General features: G+C 55.9%; 3 protein-coding genes across 4 annotated transcripts; 2 read left to right on the top strand and 1 right to left on the bottom strand.

The window, feature by feature from the left end:
- Window positions 1-1621: 1621 nt before the first annotated feature.
- Window positions 1622-4250, bottom strand: HTATIP2 (HIV-1 Tat interactive protein 2). The gene is made up of 5 exons (XM_063406778.1): window positions 3946-4250; window positions 3763-3870; window positions 3523-3660; window positions 2691-2752; window positions 1622-2119 (listed from the first exon to the last, which is right to left on the bottom strand). Exons 1-5 carry the CDS (start codon window positions 4105-4107, stop codon window positions 1894-1896), a joined length of 696 nt encoding a protein of 231 aa, XP_063262848.1. The 5' UTR covers window positions 4108-4250; the 3' UTR covers window positions 1622-1893.
- Window positions 4251-4437: 187 nt separating this feature from the next.
- LOC134555284 (1-phosphatidylinositol phosphodiesterase-like) lies at window positions 4438-6678 on the top strand. Its single transcript, XM_063406777.1, has 2 exons — window positions 4438-5173; window positions 5427-6678. Exon 2 carries the CDS (start codon window positions 5475-5477, stop codon window positions 6540-6542), a length of 1068 nt encoding a protein of 355 aa, XP_063262847.1. The 5' UTR covers window positions 4438-5173; window positions 5427-5474; the 3' UTR covers window positions 6543-6678.
- Window positions 6679-11180: 4502 nt separating this feature from the next.
- On the top strand, window positions 11181-22742 carry SELP (selectin P). Of its 2 annotated transcripts, none has more exons than XM_063406776.1 (18): window positions 11181-11313; window positions 11798-11885; window positions 15683-16072; window positions 16170-16277; window positions 16385-16567; window positions 18551-18736; window positions 18871-19056; window positions 19187-19372; window positions 19503-19688; window positions 19826-20011; window positions 20144-20329; window positions 20472-20657; window positions 20787-20972; window positions 21138-21323; window positions 21469-21588; window positions 21977-22007; window positions 22207-22262; window positions 22403-22742. In XM_063406776.1, the coding sequence occupies exons 1-17, from the start codon at window positions 11221-11223 to the stop codon at window positions 22259-22261; spliced, it is 2742 nt and encodes a 913-aa protein (XP_063262846.1). In that variant the 5' UTR covers window positions 11181-11220; the 3' UTR covers window position 22262; window positions 22403-22742. The 2 variants fall into 2 exon arrangements, with proteins under 2 accessions (XP_063262846.1, XP_063262845.1); XM_063406775.1 differs by having other exon boundaries at window positions 22207-22272.
- The last annotated feature ends 9 nt before the right edge of the window (window positions 22743-22751 follow it).

The raw sequence follows: 22751 nt of genomic DNA, 5'->3' as shown, positions 1-22751 counted from the left end.
ATAATATTTAACAATGTTGACCTTTTGGTAAAGGGATCGCTGCAATTCTCACCCAGGAGAGTATTTGGCCATTCATCTGGGTGCTCCTTCTGGCAGACCTTTAACCACGTGTTCTAAAAATGGGGTTAAAATTATTTTTTTCCCCTTCATGCTTTGGGACAGTTGTGCAAATGTGTATCCCCTAAGGAATGATGGTAGTATGAGCTCCCTAACAGCAAAGGGCAATGCAAGTAACTCACTAAAGCTTTCTGTGATGGCTCATTCCTTCCTATGGAGCTTGATCACATCATGTCCTTGAGCCTCCCTGGAGGACTTTATGCTTCTCACACAGTCATAATTCATGTTTATGCCTTTGGGATACTTTCCTCACATCTTCTGTGGCTTGCCTTTCACCTGTAACTTTACAGAGCTTGAATTCTTTATTTTTATTCTCTCAATTTTCACTTCTTGTAAGGTCTTACCACTTCAGCTTGCACTTCAGGTGTTCATTTCCACTCCCGTGTATAAGCACATGCCCTTTTAAAAAAAATCTCTTTGAGCACTGTGCACTATGCCTGTGTAACCCAGTGTTGCAGGTGACCAGCATTTTTGCTCCTCACACTTACGTGATGCTCATCAGCCTACCTCTCACTTCCCTTTGTGCATTAAATACTAATCTAAAGGTGTTGTTCTGCCCTCACTGTGACAGTCTTATCAGTAGCTGTGGCTCTGTGGCCCCTTTGAACTGAGCCCCACAAATGGTTGAGGAGTTGTCTAGGTACAGTCCTTACACCATGCCACTCCTCCACCAACCTTCTAAGGCCCAACCCAATGATGGAAATGCTCGTGTAGAAGAAGGAGATGAGATCTCGGCCCCCATTTGCCACATCCAAGTCACTGACACAGGAGTCGTGGATGAGGTCAGAGAAAATCCTGGAAAGCAGTGTTACCCAGAACACTGGGACTGCGGCCAGCAGGGAATTTGGGAGTCACGTATGTTCTGCATCCCATCGAGTTCCTCGACCCCGAGCACAAGGCTTGAGAACAGCCGGGGCCATGCCTGGAACACTGCACTGCTCCTCATGCCTGCTCCCCTTCTGGCACCTGGACAGGAGCAAGCCCCCGCCAAGATGTGCACAGGGCTGGCCTCAACTTTTGCACATGCAGAGCTCTCCTGGGATCACGGGGCTGGGCTCAGGCTCATTTGTGCCTGGAAGGAGAGCCCAGAGACAAAGGTATTTGCAAGTCCATGCAAGTATCTGCATGGTATTTTTGTGACTACAGGTACCAAGTGGCAGGCCACGTGTAAACAACAGCATCCCTAGAGCAGTCCCTCTGCAGCCTGAGCAGATGAGGCCAGGAGTGTCTGCAGAGAGAGACCTGCTGCAGGCAGAGCCACCACTCTCGGCGCCTCAGCAGCTGCTGCTGAGCATCCAGGAGCTCTGCTATCCAGGCAGCACTGGTGCCACCGTGTGCTCAACTGCAGCGTCTGCGCAGGCAGCTGTGCCTTCTCTGCCTTCCTGTGCCTGTCAGCTGCCTGTGAACATTCCCTGAAGTGACACGATCTGAGCACATGAGGTTGAGGCTGGGTTGTTGGTGTGTGGGTGGCAAATTATTTCAACACAAAGCCAGCACAACCAGATCAGTCATAGGGTTTTATTCAAGGCCTGGATTACATCATCTTTATCTGTATTCATGTTATGGATCCAGGCACCAGAGCACATTGTTTATCCACACCCAGCACCTGCATTTTTGATCCCCTGACAGAATCAGCCACCACGCAAAGAAGTGGATCTACCTCTGGCTCCATGCTAGCCATACAAGTGCCCCACACCTCTCCCGTGTGTGCATTCGTTCTCAGCCCACAGAGCATCCGAACGGTGAACCAAGCTCCTGCCTGCCATCACTTTTGCTCTATGTGCTCTGCTGTGGCACTGCCTTTCCCAGCTCATGGATGGCCCCATTTTCCAGCACCTTCACCTTCTCCTCGCCTGGCTGCAGCACACAGGCCACCATAGCCTTGGCCACCGTTTCCACAGGCACTGAGTAAGCGGTGGGGCACACCCGAGCCACAGCCCCCAAGAACTGCTGGGCTATCCACTCCATAGGCCGGGACTCCTGGCGCTTGCACAGCAGCACCCTGCAGAGCAAGGAGGCAAGGTGGGTCAGCCTGAAACAATCCTGAGTGAAGGCTACAGACCGAGTTCTCCAGCTGCACCAGGGCCCAGACAAGCTCCCTGAGCCGACATGGGCTTTGGGGCTTTGGAAAATGACAGAACTGAGCCCTCGGACACTAAACTCCTTTCCCCACTGTGCTGGCAAAAGCAGAATTCCAGTTCTCCTAGGTAGCAAGAGCACAGTACAGCTGAAAGGACACATGTGAGTGTTCCCTCTGCATAAGGTCAAGGTCCACCTGGAAATTAGGTCTGATCCATGTGCCTCAACCTGTGCTTTCACCCCAAGGCTGTCCTTGCACGGCACATGGCACTAGCATTGGGATGGGCCATAGGAAACCGCAGAGCTTGCTCCCTGCAGCACTGGGAAGCGGTCTGCTCCTCTAAAAGCTGCATTTGGAGCTGGTGGCATTCTCCTCTTCCCTCCCCAGCCCTGCCCTCATGTATCCTTTCTCCTCCTCCATCTCCCAGTGAAGCATCTCCCCGGTGCCCTGGCAACCCTCCAACCTGTGCCCTCCCTCCTCCACCACTACTCACGCTGGGCGGAGAATGGTACAGCGTTCAAAACCAACAGCCTGGACCAGGTTTTCCACTTCTCCCTGTCAGAGCAGCCAGGCAGGATGAGGAGACAAGAATGACTCCAAGAATGACAATTCCTGCCACCCCATGAATGGGCAGGAAAAAGCTGCTGAGCCAAGGGCAGGATGGCACTAATGCCAACACGAAGCTGGAACAGGACAGGCAGGGATCTGCTCTCCAGGCCAGGCAGCTGGGGCGAGGCCTGTGGTGGACACGGGCCGCAGGTCAGCAGTGCGCCCTTGCAACCATCACGCTGAACTGCAACAGGCTGCTCCGGAGAGCATCTGGACTCAGCACTCAGCCTGGGGATGGAGCCAGCCAGCACAAGATGCTGGCAGGCAGCTCTGAGCCCAGCAGGTGCCGGGAGCTGCAGCACACAAAACACGGAGAAAAAAGCTTTTGTGATGGGCATGGCCCTCCCTGAGGAGGCTGTGGGCTTTCCATCACGGGATAGTCCATATATCACCTGGACACAGCCCTGAGCCTCCCCAAACAGCTGAAGCCATCCCAGCTTAAGGCTGGGGAGCTGTTACTGGGCTAGAGATCCCAGCATATGTTTCTAGAGTTTGAGGAGGGAGACAGACGTTGTATGCAGGTAAACACGCTGGTTTATAAGAAGCCAGTTGCATAGCTGTACGTGCCAGCCAGCCCTTCCCTTGTCCTGCAGCAGCAGGAGGACCTCTAGAGCCATTTGCATCTCAAGACCTCAGCTCCTATTTCCTTCCCGAGCATCCCAGCATCCTGCGACTCCTGCACCAGCATCAGAGGCCCACTCCAGCTGCCCCCTCACCTTCACGCGGAGGTAGAGGAAGTGGCTCTGCGCGTTTGCCCCCTGGGAGGACTGCAGGACAAAGTGTTTGCAGCCCCCTGCCCGTGCCAGCTCTGCTGCCTGTGCCACGTAGTCCCGATCCACACGGACAAAGCCGTCCTGCGGGGGGAAGGCAGGGTCAGCGGGGCAGCGAGCAGGCAGGCAGAGGAGGGGACAAGCGAGACCCCTGCTCGCCCGGGGGTCAGGGGAGTCCTCACTCACTGCGCCAGCCTTGGCCCTGGTGGTGCCCAGGCAGCAGAAGCCCACGTCGTGTCCCTGGAAGGCAGCGGCGTGCTCGCCCAGCCGCTCGAAGTCCACCACCGCCTGCTCCTGCGGGGAGGCCGAGGGTCAGCGCCGCCGCCCAGCTCCCCGCCACCACGGCAGCCCTGTCCCCAGCCCGCGCACCACGGCCGCCTCCGCCTGGCCCAGGCTCAGCCGGCGCCGCCCGATCAGCGTGACCCGGGCGAAGGCCCGCCGCGCCAGCAGCTCCCGCAGCAGCGTCCGGCCCGTCTCCCCCGAGGCGCCCAGCACGAAGCAGCTCCTGCCGCCGCCGCCCGCCGCCGCCATGCCGAGAGAAGCGGGCGGGGCCGGGCCGGGCCGGGGCGGGACCGGGACTGGGGACGAGACCGGGGACAGGGACAGGGCAGGCCCGGGCGGGAGCGACTGCGCCGCCGCGCTGCGGCTCCCCGGGTTGGGCCCTCCACGTCCGGGGAGCCGCGGGAGGACGCGACGCGGAGCCGGTCCCGGGGCCAGGGCGGGGCTGTCCGGGGCGTGGGCAGCCCCAGGGGCCTCCGCTCAGCCCGGCCGCCGCGCCCAGCACGCAGGGAAGGTGTCCCTTGGCCTGTCCCCGCCGGCTGTTCCTGCAGTGGCAGAGCCGAATGCCCCCGATGATCCCTGTGCCCGCCCCGCTCAGGCGGAGGGGATGTGAGCTGGAGGGATGCTCGGAGGGGTCTGTGACCTGTCCGGCGGCTCCTCTCCAAACCCCGCTGGGTTCAGTGTGTGCTGCCAGCTGGGGTGCCCGGCAGCTGTGTCCTCTAGGCAGGAGGTGTGTCACCCCCCGCCGGGCAGCCTTGCAGTGACTGCAGTGGGAAGCAGTCCCTGGTGCCTGAAGAGCAAGGAGATGAAGCCCACTTTTTGGGAACTCTCGCTGAGCAGGTCCTGGGGTGTGCTGGCAAGCACAGACCCCTGCTCCGGCTACTGCATGTGCGTCGTTCCTCTGACAGGGACGATGCCAATCATCACCGGGGTGGTCCAGGTCCCACCAGGACATAGCTCTGGAGCAGGCTGGCGGGCACCCCGCGGCTCTGCAGAGCCACTCCCATGGACAGCATCAAGGGGCCCCGCGGCACCACGATCCCGTTTGTCCTGATTCCTGGGGAGGGAGGTGCAGAGGCCTGAATGGCTGCTGTCGGATCAGCCAGGTGGTTTTCCAGCCTGGTGTGTCTGTCAAGTGCTGTCTTTGGCCGAGGGCTGAGGATGAATCCCAGGTGCACGTGCCATTTGCGCGGCAGGACGCGCGTCATGACCGTCACCGGGATAATGGCTGGCATCCCGCTCCACCTGCCAGTGTGCCGCCGGCACCCACGGCCGCCCTGCCCATCGGGCTCTGCTCGGCAGCCACAGGCAAACCCAGGTGCGTGAACGAGAGGGAGGCTGGGGCGTACCAGGGCTCGGGGGTACTGCGACGAAGGTGTAAGAGTGGTAGGGGAGCAGTAGAGCGCGACAGAAGTACAGGCAGCAACGGGTATGGAGCACATGGGATATGGTACAGGGTCTGGTGTGCTCTAGGGTTTCGTCATACCGTGGAGATGCCACTGGGGAGCGTGGGATCAGGACACACTGGGCTATGGTCCCACCGCTCATGGTCTGCTTCTCCTCCACGGCAGGGCTGCGGGGGGCCAGCCAGGTGCCGGAGTGCCCACTCTCCTGGTGGCATGGAGACATGGTCCCGGCGCAGTGCTGCCTTCGACTGCGTGCCCCAGCCGGCAGCCTGCTGCTCTGACTGGATGGCAGAGCTCCCCGACGCCGTGCCCCTCTCCCGCCTCTCCATCCCCGGCACCCACGACTCTCTCAGCCTGTTCGGCGGCCGGCGCCTGCGGTGCCAGAGCTGGGGCCTGGAGGCCCAGCTGGCGGCCGGCATCCGCTTCCTGGATGTGCGGTGCAAGCTGTCGCGGGGTGAGCTCCGCATCTACCACCTCTGCACTTTCCAGCGGGCCAGCCTGCGGGGCGTCCTGCGCCGCACCCTGCGCTTCCTCCGCGCCCATCCCGGCGAGGCCGTGCTTATGCGCATCAAGGAGGAGCTGCCCATCTTCTCCCGGCCCAGCTTTGCTGCCCAGCTCCACCGTTGCCTGCTGGAAGAGGGACAGGGCTGCGTGTGGTGCCGGGAGGAGGTGCCAATGCTGGGCCAGGTGCGCGGGAAGATAGTGGTGCTGGAGGCGCTGGCGCGGGAGGTGCTGGGTATCCCCTACGAGCAGCTGAGCATCAGCGACGCCTGGAACGTGCTCTCGCTGGAGGGCAAGTGGGCCCGGGTGCGGCGGCACCTGGAGAAGGCGGCCGGTGGAGACCCCACCACCATGTACCTCACCTTCTGCTCCGGCAATGGGCTCTTCACCTGCCCCGAGGAGGTGGCCCGCTTTGTGAACCCCCGCTGCTGCCAGCACCTGCGGCGCCGGGCCGGGCAGCCCGTGCGCTGGGGGGTGGTCATCATGGACTTCCCTGGCTCAGGCCTTGTCCGGCTCATTGTGGAGAGCAACGGCCCGCGGGTCAATGGACACGGCACCGCGGCCCCTGGCACCCCCACGGTACCGTCCCGGCACCCCCGCAGCACGGGGGACAGACGCCGCAGCCGGCACAGCTCTGCGCGCTGCCCGCGCCGCTGTCCCTCGGGCAGGACACTGCTCCCGGCCCCGCGCCTCTGCCGAAAGAGCTCGGTGCCTGGAGGGCAAAAGCGGGTTTCCAGGTCTTGCAGAGCACCGGGAAGCCTTCGTGTGACAACGGTGTGACAGCCGCGGAGGTAGCAGAGGGCCGGCTGCGGTGGAGCCGGGCAGCCCGGGGAGCTGCCCCTGCGCTGAGGAGCCAGGTACGGTGCCGGTGCGGGGCTGGGCCACCTGAGTCCCGTAGCGCAGCAGGGATGGGTGGGGATAGGAGTCCTGCCTCACCTCCTGTCGGGCCAGTGAGTCCTCCCAAAATGCCTCTCTGCAAAATAGTCCTTTTCCTTAAGGGTAAATAAAAATAAAAACAAGCTAGGAAAGCACTGCCTATGTTGCCTTGCCATTTCCTGTCAGAAAAGTGGAGAAAAAACCTTTTGCTTTGGCTGCTTATATGTGAAGGAGCCTGCACCCTTCTGCCCATGGATGAAGCACAGTTAAATTGCCATCTGTGACCATCTTGCTCTTAAAGCAGAGCTGCAAGAGGTCACAGGAGTAAGAATTAATTTCAAAAGTGACAACAAGTGGGTTAGGAACACCCCTCCCCTCATTATTTTAGCTTTTGTTTCTTTCTTGCAGGACTCCTAGGCAGAGCCAGTTTCAGCAAGGGCCACCCACACTGTGCATGGAGAGCTAGATGGCCACAGAGGGCCATCAGATAAGGCTGACAGGGGCTACCCTGTCCCTGGAGTCACACACCAAGGGATGCTGCACTGGGCAGAGCCCAGCAGTTTGCAACAGCTGGGGCAGTGCAGACAGGGCAGTTTGTAGATCCACAAAAGCAAGGTGATTGAGGTCTAAAAAAGACTTTAAAACATGTGCCAGTGCCTGTCCTACCTGCAGATAATAAATCACTTATTTGAATAGACAAAACAGTAACTCCTTGGACCAGAAAGGTAGCCAAGATCCCAGGGAGAAATCATCACCTGGGAGGGTGCCTGCTGCATCACTGGCAGCAGCCAAGCCAGACAGGCTGTGTACTGAAGCAGGGAGGTGAGAAAGAGAAAGGAACTTCTGGAAGAGGAAAGCTCAGACCTGGCCTGCCAGAAGGTGAAGAATGTCCTCAAAGTTGCTTCTGTCTCAGGTGAAACACAGCTGGGCACAGTACCTGCTGAAGGAGATGCCACAGGATTTCCTGGCCAGAGGAGAGGATATCTTTTGCTCTGCTAGGGGCTAGCCCTGGCTAGAGACACAGCTCTTGGTGCGGAGGCTGTTCATCTGCTGCCCAGGGAGGAGAGCAGGCAATAGTACACAGCAGGTGACAGGCAGAGGAATCTGGCTCTGGGTTTGCTCTGTGAGACAGGAGGAGGTTGAAATCTCTGCATTAAACCAGACATGTGACAAAAGCACTGATGGTGTCCGGAGTGAGGGTGGCCTGGTCCATTGGCTGCCAGTGCCTCCTGTGCCTGGACTGCTCCCACACTAAGCCACTGTGGCTGGTATCACTGTCCTGCCAGGAGGATGGGCTCTACTGTGGCAGGGCCAGATGAGCTGGAGGCTTATCTCAGCATTCCAGGGATGCACAGTGCCATGGAGAGCCAGGCAGGGCACAAGCAGAGCAATCCCAGTTCCTAGGAGCTGTAGTCTGGGTGGTTTGGCTGTCACTTACAGCTGCCCCTGGACATTGCACATCCCTGCAGCTGCACCCCAGCACTCTGTAGCCACCCTGTACCCCAGCTTGCTGGCAGGGCAGAGGTGCCACCTGGGATTCCCCGGGTGGGCAGAGTCACTTGTTTACACCCTATCACTCAAGCAGTGTGATAGCGTTATCTATGCCCCAGGCATCCTGTTTGGCAAACCCTTATCTGTGCTGTGCACATGTGGCTGCTGCCAGGTGCCAGGCAGTCAGCATGGGCAGGGGTATTCGTGTGGCAGTGATGCCCAGTGAAAAGGCTCTCCATAACCATCTTTGCAGGGAAAAGCAGGAGGCAGAAAGCTGCTCTACAGCTGAAGTTAAACAGCTCTGAGAGGGTCTGGATAGGGTGGGCAGGAGTGATTTGTCCCAAACTACCCCTATATTCCATAGCCAGGGCTGTCCCAGTGCATCAAGGTCCCTGCGGGTGGGGCGTACAGGGTACCTGCCCCTGGACGTCTCATCCTGGCTAATCCTTGGAATTATCTCAGTCTCTCCAAGCCAGGGTAGCACTATTAATGCATCTCCCGATGTCCAAACGCTTTCAACGCTGTGAGAATGATTTCATCAGATGCTGCCTGAGGCGGGGCAGAAGCTGATAAAACGGTGGAGGAGGAGGTCCGGATGCTGGAGCTATGCGCTGGCAGAATTGCCCAAGGGCACGCTGCAGCTAAGGGACACCGTTCGGGTCAAGCATTTCCTGGGGACCTGTGGTGGGAGAGAATCTCCTGCCCGCTCTCAGGAGATGCCTCTTAAGTCTCAGGGAGAGCCGCCCGTGTCCCCAGGCTGGAATGGAGGCATTGGCAGGAGCCCCGGCGTGTATGTCCTCGGCGGCAGCACCTCACAGCCCTGCCGGGGTGGGATCAGGTGCCTGCAGGGGGCTGTTGAGCCCTCCTCGGGGGAGCGGGGCTATCAGGAAGGTGCCCGCTGTATCGCCGGCAGCAGCCGAGCGGGCCGGGCTGTGTCGGGGTGACTCGGTTCCTCTGCGGTTTGCAGACATTGCACAAGGAGGGGCACAAGTTGTTCCAGCCTGTGGTGGGAGCCTCTGCTGTAAACAACGCACGGCCGTGCCCCTTCCCCAGAGGCAGAGCCTCCGGCACGGCTCTGCGGCACAGAGAGCATCGCCCGGGCTGCTGCTCAGCACCGGGGCACAGCAAAGGAGGCACTTCTCCATTCCAGTGCCTGGGTCCATAGGGAGAGTGTGGACGTGACACAGGAAAGTGTCTTTGTACCTGCTCCCTTGAGCCCATGCTGAGCAAAGCCCTGGCTGGCAGCTTGCCTTGTGCCCTCGGAGGGATGGCTGGGGGGACAGGATGCACCATCCTGACACCTGGGAAATCCTCACACTGCTTAGGCAGGGTCAGGCCCTTCCTTGGTGAGCAGAGCAGGAATCCAGCAGGAGCACGTGCCCTGCAACATGCTGAATCCCTTCCAGGGAAGCCAACCGTGGAAATAACCTGAGATGGGAAAGGGCTCCTGGTGATTAACCAGCTCTCAGCAGAGGTGATTCGGGTCTTCTCTCCCTCCTACCATGTGTACCTTTTTCCACTACCTACAAAGCAAGCCTCAGTATCCATCCTGCCATGCAGGACCCCTGTCTGAGCCCAGGCATGGGGCACCTGCCTCCACACAGAGCTCCAACTTGGTCATGTATTGTCTCTGTAGCAGCAACAGCCTCTGCATCTCAGACACCTTGATTCCATTTTTAAATCAATACCAACAACGATTTGTAGTTACAAAAATAAAGGTGGGACTATTTTTTTTCCTACTGCTCTGCCCCACCATGTTGAGTTCCAGCAGAAGTGAAACTGGCAGGGGCACAGCTTGCTCTGGCCTGGGGCTGTGTACCCATGAACATCCCTTTGAATCCCAGCAGTGTCTCAGCAGCACGAGAGGCAGCTCCTGCCCTGCCCAGGTGACCCTCAGCACTTGGAGCTGCTGAGGTGACCCTCAGCACTTGGAGCTGCTCCCCAGCAGCTGCCCCTCAGCCTTTCTGCCTGCCTGTCTGCTCTTCCCTTCCCCTAACTGACCACTCTGGGCAGAGGAAGTGCTGAAAGCAAGTGGTCCTGAGTTACTGGATATACAGACTCAGCAATTCCATAAAAAGAGACAACTGCATTAAAACATTTTTCAAGGAAGACATCCAGAGACAGGAAACAAGGTTCATTTATATTGGCCAACAATAAAGTAATTGTAGTGAGTTAGGGCTCTTGTGGAATGGGTTCCTCCTTTTGTCTAGAAAGAGTCCTGGTGGAGCAGCATCAATTTCTTTGGAACTGGAAAATACATGTGATCTGCGTGGCTCTTGTTTGGCTTTAGCTGGAAGTGAGCAGAGTAATTTCTACAGAAAACCTGGCCAAGGCAATCCTACTTACAAGCAGGACAGGGTCAGGAAAGATTTATAATGATTATAATGATCCAAGGGGCGGTGGACACAATTAGACATGTTCCTGAAACACTGGTGGAAGTTCCTAAAGGATATTAATAAGTCAGAGGGAAGTTCCTCTGGCATATTCCTGGACCTTTTTCATAAAGACTTAAAGGTAAAGACAGAAAAATACATTATGTAAGTAATGTTGTAACAAATAACAAATATAACAAATTATTATTTGTTTATAAATGGTATATTAAGATTCACAGCCAGAGCAAAACACCTGCATGCGAGGAGAGCGTCTGGCATGGGAGCTGGGAGGTTGTGAGCCACACTCCCACTCAGCCCACAAGGGACCTCATCGCATCTCAGCCTCCTCTGTCCTCCACTGGTGTAAATGCTGTCACACAGACATGGTGGGTCAGAGGTCTCTGAACACTTTTCAGGGAGGCCTTCTCCTCCTTCTGGGGTGCTCGGGCAAGCCTGCCTCATTGTGGGTCATCTCTTGTGGCTGTCATGTCCCCTTGGCAGTGGGAATACAGCCAACTCCCATGCCATGGGGCTGCTGCCAACCTAGGTCCCATGAGGACCATGGCCAGTGCTGTCCCCACTATCCCCTCCAGCCCTGGGCTCAGAGAAGGATTTCTTGGGGCTGGAGAGCCCTGTGGCGGGGAGGCAGGGGTGTGGGGCAGGATGTGGGCTGGTAGCAGGGCTGGGATGGGAGGGGAAGAGGCCAGGGGCAGGCAGCAATGTGCTGCACGCTCAGAGGAAGCACGAGCAGCACTGCCCATCGAGGGACAGCTGCCACTGGCTGGGTACGGTGCGTCCACAGCACTAACATGGTAAGTCCTGCTCCTTTTCTTGGGGATGACTGAGGGTCTGCCTAGACAAGGGATTTAGGGGAGGGCAGGGCTGTGGGCAGGCACTGACAGGAGCCACAGTTGGGGGCTGTGGGACACATGCAGGCTGCCCCAGAGACACCCTGCCTGAGCGACCCCAGGCTCATGGGACACTGCCAGGCACACAGGGCACTGCTACTGCAGAGGCAGATGCCAGCCCTGGCTGGGCAGGAAGCGGCTCGGGAGGCAAAAGACTTAGGGGCGTCCCGGGAAAGAAGTGCCCAGCTGTGCTGTAGGCACAGCTTCCCTGAAGTGCCTCACAGAAGGGGCCCTTCCTGCAGCAGAGCCGTACTTGGGAACACCGTGTGTGCCTGCATGCCAGTGCCACAAGTGACTGCCCTTGTGTGAGCCAGGACTGCCTGGCAGTGGTGTGGGTGCATGCGGGAACCCCTTAGGATGTGCACACTCATGTCTCCCTCCCTGCCAGGGCACTGCTGTGAGAATGGCATCTGCTAGGAGGACATGGACCCTGGGCTCTCCTGGCACTTACCTGGGCATTGCTGCCATCACATGGGGTAAGCCACCCACCACCCACTCAGTAAGCCCAGTGTGACCCTGTTGCCAAGGAGTCTGCAGGTCTGGGAAACTGGAGAAATGTAGCATTGTTATTTTGGGGGCTTGTCAGTCACACCCCCCAGGGCTGGATCCCTCTGGGCTGGGAGGGGGCTGCCCCTGCTTGTGCCAGCTTCCTCCAGGTAGATCGTGCTGCCCTGGGGAGGGCCAGGCCATGGCTGAGGTCCCTGCAGAATGTTTGGTTCCCCAAATGCAGTGTGGCAGCTGACGCGCTGTACTGTCATCCACAGAAAGACAGGGACACTGCCTACACCCGTGCTTGTGAGTTGGGCAGTTGGGCACAGATGGAGTCACAGGACCCACAGGTTTAAGGGTTCACAGCACAGCCGGGGCAGCACCGCACAGAATTAGAGCTGCTAATTGACATCAGGAGTATAGAAACCAAATTGGTTTTGCTGCCTCTAGGATATTTCCTTCACATGCTGGCATTGAACAGAGCAAAACCTACTCGTGCCTGCTCTGTCCCTGGAAATCCTCTGTGAGCTGAATTATTTTCCTAAGAACTTTAGTGACTGAGCTAAGGAACAGAAATGAGGTAAGTGCAGAAGTGTCAGGAGGAGGCTAAGATGTGGCTCTGAGAGAAAACAAAAAGGCAAAGGCACCTCAACTGCAAAGGATGATGAGCACCACCCTGGGAAGAGGTATCAGGGCTGCCACAGGAGACAAGGGGTCAAAACATAGGAAAACAGCACCCATTTGGGGGCTCAGCACAGGTGGGGCAGGGAAAGGTAGCATAAGACAGGCAGGGATGAACTGTGCCGTAGAGAGGGAGTAACTGGTGGAGCTGGAGGAAAGAGGTATGTGGGGGATTTAGTTTGAACGGGGTGGAAAAACCAATTTAGGTGAAGTGGTTTTGGTTCACCAATTTGCTTTTCCCAGCTAACACACCAAATAATACGATGGGTTGAGCGCTGGCTAAATGCCAGCACTTACTAGAATTAGTAACTCATTTTCTGTTGTGAGATAAGAATTAATAGGAGAGAAAGCAGGCTCAAACTCTAAAGGGTATAAAGAAAAGTTTATTTAAACAGAACTGAAAGAAAGGGGAGGAAAAAAAGGAATTAGGGTAAAACTTTCAGAACACCTCTCCTCCCCCCACAACTTTTTTTCTTTCCCACTGACAATGTACAGGGACAAAACCTGGGACTTAAGTCAGTTTACCACCTCTAAAATAGTCTTTTATCAGTTCTCTTAGGGAGAGGAGTCTTTTTTGCTATGTTATAGAGACTCCTCTATAAGAAACAGTTCTCTCATGGCTTTAATTTCCACGAATAGCAGCCACCTGCAAATCTACATTTGTGAAGTCCTTCCCATCTCATGCAGTCTTCCCATAGCTGTGTTCATGTCAAACTTATGGGGCACTATTTTAAGAATGAGCTTTCAAGAGCAAAGGTTCTATTCATCTATCTCTGAGATCATCTTCATCTCTGAGAACAAAGGTCTTTTTCTTTCCCTGGGGGCAAAGGATCTTCATCACTCTCATCTCTCTCTCTGTTCAAGCTTCTCATGAGACCACAGCTACTTCAGCATTTACTTGCTTCAGCATGAATGCCTTTGATCATGTCTACAATCTGAACACTCCACCCCCCCGCCATGCTTTCTTCATTAATTAAAGGGATATTCTAGTGTATCACAGTCTATCACCACGGCCTTACAAAAGAATTTCAGCCTAAGACTATGGCATCTCCTCATTCTCCTATCTAGGACTTGACTCCTTCTTCACTGGCCCTGGGGTCTTCATGTTGTTTCTCTACGTGTCTTCACTCTGTCCTTTTCTCTTACTCAAAAGAGTATTGATGTTTTGCAAGTTTCATCTGTACAGGGAGTTAATATCTTGCCCAGGGCCTATGGATGGTCATGATGGCCAAAGCAGTTCTGGTGATAGATTCAGGCCGCGGTGGGGCTGTGCCAGGATCTCAGGGGGCCCGGCCACAACAGCGGCAGCTGCTCTGGCTGCATGGCTGGTCTCAGGCCCATACTGAGTTTAATTCTGGCCGTGGGTTGGCCTGACCACGCTGTGGGGGGAAACTGGCCCGGCCTGGAGGGATCCCAGCGCGCTCCCTGGGAAGGGGCCCGGCGCCTCAGCAGGGCCCGAACCAGCCCAGCCTCACCCCTGGAGGGGGCTGGCCTGGCCTGTTACCTGCTCCCAGTCCAGAAGAAAAAGAGGCTTTTCCTGGGCTTGTTAGTCTTAAAATGTGAATCTCACAGAGACATATTCAGCTTTTTAATTCATTTGACAGGTTGTCAAGATTCAAACTAGCTACTGATTGGTTTTGTCAGGCAAGGAGGAAACTGTTAGCAGTTTCATCTCCATAGGTAGCTTCTTCTCTCCTCACTAAATGTCAATTGATGCAAAACCAGCACAAGGTAGCAGAGCATGTGGAGGATGGACATGGAGCAGATGTCGAATGTTGGGCCTTCTCAGTTTGGGGATGGGCTGTGGGAGACTAGCAGGCAGCTGCCTTGAGCCATGCTGGGGAGCAGCAGGGGCCAGGACCAGGGTGGTGGGAGCTGAGGATGGGGTAGGCTCCCAGAAGGTGCCCCAAGTTCCTGTCCCACAGCCCTGAATTCCCAAAAGGTAAAGAGGGAACCATATTTTCCTCAGCTTCAGTTCTGTTGAACAAAGAGAATAGTTTGCTCTTTCACAAGAAAAAACAGGCAAATTATGGGAAATTACTTACAAAAATGTATATCAATGGACCAAGGTACAGCCCTAATTGGACTTTAGAAGACGTGTATTTGCATCTAATCTGCAATGCCCAGATCTTTGCACAACCACAGTGTGATAATGCTCTCCTGAGATACAGTGTAAGCCAGGCTGGTTGTTTGGAGCAGACTTTGATTCCCATCTTGCTTTCCGCACAGATGGAGATATAATATCCCCACATCACTTTCTGCAGTTGCAGAGATAGCTGCTTCTGGGGAGAATGGAGGAAGCTTATTTCTGTGGCTAAAACCCTTTGATTGCATAAAGTTGTGGTATGAAATGCTGTAAATAAGAGTAGGGTTTCAGCAAAGTGCCCTTCACTTCTGGGTGTGGGTTCCAGTTACTTTCTAGCTTTGCCTTGCCTTGTTGGCATAACCATGATGTGATTTCTTGTTTTTGAAAGACCCTGTTTTGCAACACTGAGTTTTACAAGAGTCTAGATCATCTCTGTCTCAGATAAGCAGGTGGGGTCCAAGTGCTTTCGGGGATGAGGGCTGCCTTTCTCCAATCTGGCTCTCATGCAGCTGGGTAAAGCAAGAAAACTGAAGTGTACACATCTGCACTTAAGGAAGGAACTGTGTTTATGGAACCATCTTGAAATGGGACTTTCCCCTTTGGGAAGCTTTTGTGGGCAGGGGAACAGGGCTACGGGGCTGAGCTTTCAATCCTTATGCTGGAGGAGGAATTGGCACCACTGCTTGGGGCTCTTTTGCTTCCTGCGCCCTTCTTGCCCCATCCTGTGCTGCCCCATCTCAGCCTTCACCCTGTCACCTCCACCATCCTCATCCCTGTGCCATCCCCCTCTGTCTTCAGCTCCTTGTGCCATGCCTGATCCACTTATGTCTTTGTGTACCCATAGAGTTCCACTCTCATCCACACTCATCCCTCCCTCCAATCCCTTCACTCAGCCCATCACTGGCATCTCTTGGCCGTGACATCAGGCTTAAGCAACCCTCATGTCCCAGGAGATCCCATCGCTGACCCAGCTCCCATCCTTTATGCATCAATCCCAGACCTCATCCTCTTTTACAGGCATGGTGCTGTGGGTGGAGGTGGGTGCCTGGACGTACCACTACAGTGACCAAGGGGACTACACATGGGAGCAGGCCAGGAATTACTGCCAGACCTTCTTTACCGACCTGGTGGCAATCCAGAACCAGCAGGAGATCGAGTACCTCAACAGGAGCCTGCCCTACCATGGGCGCTACTACTGGACTGGCATCCGCAAGCTGGGAGGCATCTGGACCTGGGTGGGCACCCAGAAGGCGCTGACCAAGGAGGCGGAGAACTGGGCAGTTGGGGAGCCCAACAACCGCCGCTCCAACCAGGACTGCGTGGAGATCTACATCCAGCGGCCGCAGCAGTCCGGCAAGTGGAATGATGAGCCCTGCAGCCGGAAGAAAAAGGCGCTGTGCTACCGGGGTGAGCAAGGGGACTGCATGCCAGCACTGAATTGGGTGGGCTGGGGACATTGGCAGTGTGGCCAGCAGCTCCTGATGACCGTCCCCTGTGTGTGCAGCCTCCTGCCAGCCCTTTTCGTGCAGCCAGCATGGCGAGTGCGTGGAGACCATCGGGAGCTACCGCTGCAAGTGCTACCCTGGCTTCCATGGCCCTGAGTGCACAGATGGTGAGACATCCATCCCCACCCCTCCCTCCCTGCTGGAGAGTCCAAACCCTGGTGACAAAGCAGGGTCCTGGTGCTACTAATGGGCTGCAGCATGCTGTCTCTTCCAGTTGTGCAGTGTGCCAAGCTGGAGCCCAAGGGAGTGCCCATGAACTGCAGCCATCCCTATGGAGAGTTCAGCTACAATTCCACCTGCAAGTTTAGGTGCCACGAGGGGTTTGAGCGGCAAGGGGCGGGCATGCTGCAGTGCCTGGCTTCCCAGGAGTGGTCAGCAAACATCCCCATCTGCACAGGTAGGGCCCGGCAGGGGCTAGGGGGTCTCAGGGATGCAGCATTGATGCTTTGGGGGGGACCAGCCCAGTGTGCCCAGTGCTCTCCAGGCAAGTGTTGCTGTGCCCTTACTTATTGTGGAAGCATCTCCTGGTGCTGCATGTAGAGTGGGATTCCCTGAGGAGGCTGCAGCTGAGTGGAGCAGCTGTGAGCCTTGAGGCCCTGTTCTGCCTGGCTGTCTCAGTGCCCATGCTCACTGCCCTGAATCCCACTCAGATATAAGTACCCTGTGTGCACTAAGTGCGGGGTCAGGATGGTGTTCTGGCATCTTTGTCAACCCTGTGGCATTATCTCTCTCCCCCAGCCCACCCTAATCTGCCTTGGGAAGGCGTTTGGCATCTTGGGAAAGACAAAAGAGGGCCTGCTGTCCCACAGCCAGAGGAAGGGTGTATCCTGGCAGGGGTGGGCCAGCTTGAAGAGGGATAAGGACTCACGAAATGAGGTTATATATAAGCTGGGAGGGACAGAGTGTGGCAGGAAACCACAAAGGAGAGAAAGCTGTGGTATGTTACGCTGCAGGGCAGAGAAAGTCTTCCTGTCAGTGGCTTGAGGGTTTGCAGCCATGCACCAGGCATCCCAGAGAACTGCTGGGCTTTTTTGGGGATGCAAGAGCCTTGCTCCACCTTTCTTGTGCAGGTACACCTGTAGCCTTGCACACAGATGGGGTAAGTGGAGAACTGAAACAGACATGGGACACAACTGGGGACCCTCTGTAGTGGGGAGGAATGGGAATGGGTAGCATCTTTGTATATATATTATTTTAAAAAGGCAGCCTGCCTTGAAGTTAGTACTGCTGCTGCCTATGTAGGGTGGGCCTGTGGTCCAACTCAGGACCTTAGGTGGCTGAGGCTAGCAAAACTGTCTGCAGTTAAGGGGAACACACATGGAGATATGAGTGTTCTGTAACCAGTATCCCCAGCATGGGCAAGGGCAGGAGCTTGCTCCCAATTTTGTGAAAATCCCCACAGGCAAGCTGGGCTGAGCCTGTGTGCTCCAGGCTTTTCAGAATCCCAGGGGCTTGCTTTCGCAACTTGTTTCTTTTCCTGCTGGTTGTAATATGATTGATTTTTGTTTTATCGCAAACAATCAGATGAGTCAGTCAGTCACCTGTGCTGATAACAAAATGATGTTAGCAAGCATTGGCAGCTGGGCTTACTCCAGAAACCAGCAGAGCAAGGCTGCAAGCAAGGCTGATGGTGCTGCAAGGACTGTGAGGGATAAGGCTGCCTGCTCTGCCTCAAACTGTCCCATGCCTGCCTGCAGCCATTGGGTGCCCATTGCTGGCTGGCCCCAAAAGGGGCTGGGTCAGCTGCTCCAACCCACACAGCATGTTCACCAGTAGGTGTCTCTGGGGACTCTGAAAAACCAGAAATGCCTGTAAAATAGCTATGAAAGGAAAAGTCTACCCAGGAAAGTGCCTGGTGTGAGTCTGAAAGCAGAAGATGCAGTGAATGCAGTTTTTCTCAGCTGGGCTGGGTGGCAGTAATGCCCTGCTGACACTGACCTTTGGTGGTGCCGCAGGCAGCAGAGCCACTCACCGCAGAAAACCCTAGCACGCAGCAAAACACACCTGGGCACAGGCTGTGGAGGCTGGTACACAACCTTTTTAGCCATTGCAGTGCTTTACAGTCCCAAAAACATCCTCCTACCACTGTGACAATGACAGAGGGTGGTCTCTGCTCCAGTAAAGGGAGAGAGATGAATGGGACTGTGGCAGCTGTGCTCCTTCCTCCCAGGGTCTTTGGCCCAGGGTAGTGAAAGGGATAAATAGGGTTCTGGCAGGGCAGCAATGGCGTCTCCCCAAGGAAATCTCTTGTAGGGCAGAAAAATTGTACCAACTACAGTTTTGAAGAGGTGAGTCTGGGTAAGATTTGATTTGGATTCATCTTTAATCATTGTATTTATCCTCATCTATCCCATCTCTGAGATCTGCTCTCCCATTGCAGCCATCACCTGCCCAGTGCTCAGTGCTCCAGACCAGGGAGAGCTGAACTGCTCCCACCTCCATGGGGACTTCACCTTTGGCTCCACGTGTGCCTTCTCCTGCCAGACAGGGTTTGTGCTGATGGGGCCGGAGAGCCGTGAGTGCACAGCCACAGGGACATGGACAGGGGATGCCCCTCACTGTGAAGGTAGAGCTGCTGCTGGAGTGCCAGCTGTCACTAGCCTTGGGGTGACACTGTGGTGTTCCCCAGCTGCTTGGTCCCAGAATTGTAGTCTCCAAGTTCCCAAGCTGCTGCTTGATGTGTACCTCTTCACTCTGCAGCCATTGTCTGTCCAGGGCTCAGTGCTCCAGACCAGGGAGAGATGCATTGCTCCCACCTCCATGGGGACTTCACCTTTGGCTCCACATGTGCCTTCTCCTGCCAGACAGGATTTGTGCTGATAGGGCCGGAGAGCCGTGAGTGCACAGCCACGGGAACCTGGACTGGGGACACCCCACACTGTGAAGGTAGAGCTTCTCCTCAAGCTGCTGCTCTGGTTCACCCTGGAATGTTCTCCAGTGTCTTGGTCCTTTCATTCCAACAGTTTAGCCTTGTAGTCCTCAGACTCCTGCTCAAATGGTTTCTCTATCCCTGCAGCCATTGCCTGTCCAGTGCTTAGAGCACCAGACCAGGGAGAGCTGAACTGCTCCCACCTCCATGGGGACTTCACCTTTGGCTCCACGTGTGCCTTCTCCTGCCAGATGGGGTTTGTGCTGATGGGGCCGGAGAGCCGTGAGTGCACAGCCACAGGGACATGGACAGGGGACACCCCACACTGTGAAGGTAGGGCTGCTGCTAGAACTCAGGGTGTCGCTGCCTGCGGGGTGACTCCAGGGTTTCCCCACGGTCTCTCAGACCTGTTTAGCCTTGTAGTTCCCCAAATCCTCCTTGAAGTGTTTCTCTATCCCTGCAGCCATTGCCTGTCCAGTGCTCAGTGCTCCAGAAAAAGGAGAGATGCATTGCTCCCACCTCCATGGGGACTTCACCTTTGGCTCCACATGTGCATTCTCCTGTCAGAAAGGGTTTGTGCTGATGGGACTGGAGAGCTGTGAGTGCACAGCCACGGGGACCTGGACTGGAGACACCCCACGTTGTGAAGGTAGGGCTGCTGCTAGAACTCAGGGTGTCACTGGCCATGGGGTGACACTAGGGTTCCCCTGAAGCCTCTCATGCTGAACAGTTTAGCCTTGTAGTCCTCGGACTCCTCCTGCTCAAATGGTTTCTCCACCCCTGCAGCCATTGCCTGTCCAGTGCTTAGAGCACCAGACCAGGGAGAGCTGAACTGCTCCCACCTCCATGGGGACTTCACCTTTGGCTCCACGTGTGCCTTCTCCTGCCAGATGGGGTTTGCGCTGATGGGGCCAGAGAGCCATGAGTGCACAGCCACAGGGACCTGGACAGGGGATGCAACAAGATGTGAAGGTAGAGCTGCTGTTCAAGGGGTCACAGGCCTTGGGCAGACCCCAGGATGTTCTTTTTTCAGTCCTCTCATCACAAGAGTTCAGCCTCATAGTCCCCAAGCTCTTGCCTGAAGTGTGCTTATTTGCCCTGCAGCCATCAGTTGTCCAGTTCTCAGTGCTCCAGACCAGGGAGAGATGCACTGCTCCCACCTCCATGGCACCTTCACCTATGGCTCCAAATGTTCCTTCTCCTGCCAGACAGGATTTGCCTTGGTGGGGCTGCAGACCCGTGAATGCACAGCCACGGGGACCTGGACTGGGGACACACCACACTGTGAAGGTATTGCTGCTGCTTGAGGTGTCACAGGCCTTGTGCTGAGCATGGGATTGTTCCTTAAAGAACCATCTTAGTCTTCTTGTTTCAACAGTCTAGCCTTGTAGTACCCACATTGCAGCTTGAAAATGTTTCTCTGTCCCTGCAGCCATCTCCTGCCCAGTGCTCAGAGCTCCAGACCAGGGAGAGCTGAACTGCTCCCACCTCCACGGAGATTTCACCTTTGGCTCCATGTGTGCCTTCTCCTGCCACACGGGGTTTGTGCTGTTGGGGCCGGAGAGCCGTGAGTGCACAGCCACGGGGACATGGACAGGGGATGTTCCACGCTGTGAAGGTAGAGCTGTTGCCACAGCTCAGGGTGTCATTTGCCTTGAGGTGACACTATGATGTGTCCCCAGCCCCTTGGTCCCAACAGTGTAGTCTCCCAAGCTCCTTTCTGAGCTGTGCCTCTTTACACTTGCAGCCATCAAATGCTCAGCACTGACTACACCGAAGATGGGCCAGGCTGCCTGCTCCCATTTCCATGGGGATTTCACCTTTGGCTCCACGTGTGCCTTCTCCTGCCAAGCGGGGTTTGTGCTGATGGGGCCGGAGAGCCGTGAGTGCACAGCCACAGGGACCTGGACTGGGGACCCCACACATTGCAAAGGTAATCCTGTAATCTCACACGTCTGAGAGGGCTCTGTTGTAGCACAGTGCTCTCCCCAGCATCCTGGGCTATGTCAGTTTATCCCTGACTTGCCAGCCCACATGTCCCCCATCCCACTGCCATCAGTCCTGTCCTCTTGATGCTCCTGCTGTACTTAATCTCCAGCCATCAGCTGCCCAGTGCTGCCCCCCCCTAGCAGAGGCCAGCTGAGCTGCTCTCATGTGCACGGGAACTTCACCTACAACTCCACGTGCACCTTTTCCTGCGAGGAGGGGTTTGTTCGGATGGGAGTAGAGATGCTCCGGTGTGAGGCCACAGGGAACTGGACCAGGGATCCCCCTGTCTGTGCAGGTATGGCGGGGCTGCCCAGCTCTTCTAGCACTGTGAAGGTTGCAGCTTTCCTCCAAGCATATCTTGAATGTGGTGGAGGGGGACTCCCCAGGGGCTGCAAAGTCCTGACAACTTTCTAATGTGTGGCTCTGTGGCTTTGTTCCAGAGGATGGTGCCTTCCTAAAGCAAGTCCTGGCTTACAGCAGCGGCTCAGCCCTGGCAGTAGCTGGTGTTGTGCTCTCTGGGGGGCTCATTGCCCTCCTTGCCAAGAGGCTCAGTGACAGAGGTACAGAAATGCTTCCTGCAGCCCACCCTAGCTTTGGCCAGGGACTCTCAGGCAAGGTGGTGACAATCCCAGGAGAGGCTGGGGTGATCAGAAGAGTTTAACAGTGTGACTGCCTCCATTCACAGGCTTTATTTGCTGAGTTGCTTGGGTCCTTGTCAGTTTGTCCAGCTGAAAGTGTCAGGAGCCAGGTTTGGAGGGCAGAGTCAGAAAAACATCATCACTCTGGAGAAGGCAGCAAATGCTTGTTAATGGCAGGCCCACACCATGCATGTCAAACTGCTCAATTTCAGATGCTGCTGCTGCAGCTTCTCATGAACTTCACTAAACAGAGCTGGTTATTTCTTTTCTATGTGCTTTATCCCCATGGACATTTCAACACTGTTATCAGAGGAGAAGAGGAAGCTCCTGAAACCCACCAGGTGAGAGCCACGCTCTGCAGGAGGATGGCTCTGCCCTGTGACTGCCATAGCCCTGTGTTCACCCTGCTGACACCCAGATCTGCCTGTGTGAGGCTGTTTTTATATGGGAGCATCTCTGGGGCTGACAGGGCTGTGCTAACTCCTGCTCTTCACACACTTCTGCACTCCGCAAGGTGACACAATTGTGTTTGCCTTCCAGTGACCTGGGAGCACCAGGAACCTTCACCAATGCAGCATATGATGCCAACCTGTGAGGTGAGGGCAGGTGAGACCCTCGCAGCACCCTGTTCAAAATTCACCTGGGTGGTCATCTTCCCAGCTGGGATGCTCCTGGCTGGGGATACCCCTTGGGTCTGAAGTGGGTAATACCAGTTCCATCTCTCCTGTGCTTCCAGCCTGCCCAAGACTGAAACCCAGCATGTCCTCCAGGGCTGCAGGCCCAGCAGGGGCTGCTGCTGGAGCACAGAGGGACTCCGTGCCTGTGGTTGTAGCCTGAAGTAGCGCTGCCCCTGGACACTGCCACCATGCTGTGTGTGTAGCTTTCTCCTGGAAGGGGAGTTGCCTCCAGTGCAGACAGCTGGAGACCCACCGAGGGCCAAGAGCCACATGCTGGGAGCAGCCTGCCCCTCAGCCCTTGGACATTATCCCACCAGGAATTTGGACATTCCCCAGTACTGCTCCACTCGTGCTTCCACCAATGACCTTGTGTCAGCAGAGTCTGAATAAACACCTTTGTCTGACTAA

Source organism: Prinia subflava, chromosome 10 (assembly GCF_021018805.1).
Source record: "Prinia subflava isolate CZ2003 ecotype Zambia chromosome 10, Cam_Psub_1.2, whole genome shotgun sequence".
Lineage (NCBI taxonomy): Eukaryota > Metazoa > Chordata > Aves > Passeriformes > Cisticolidae > Prinia > Prinia subflava.
This window is presented reverse-complemented; position numbering and strand designations above follow the sequence as displayed.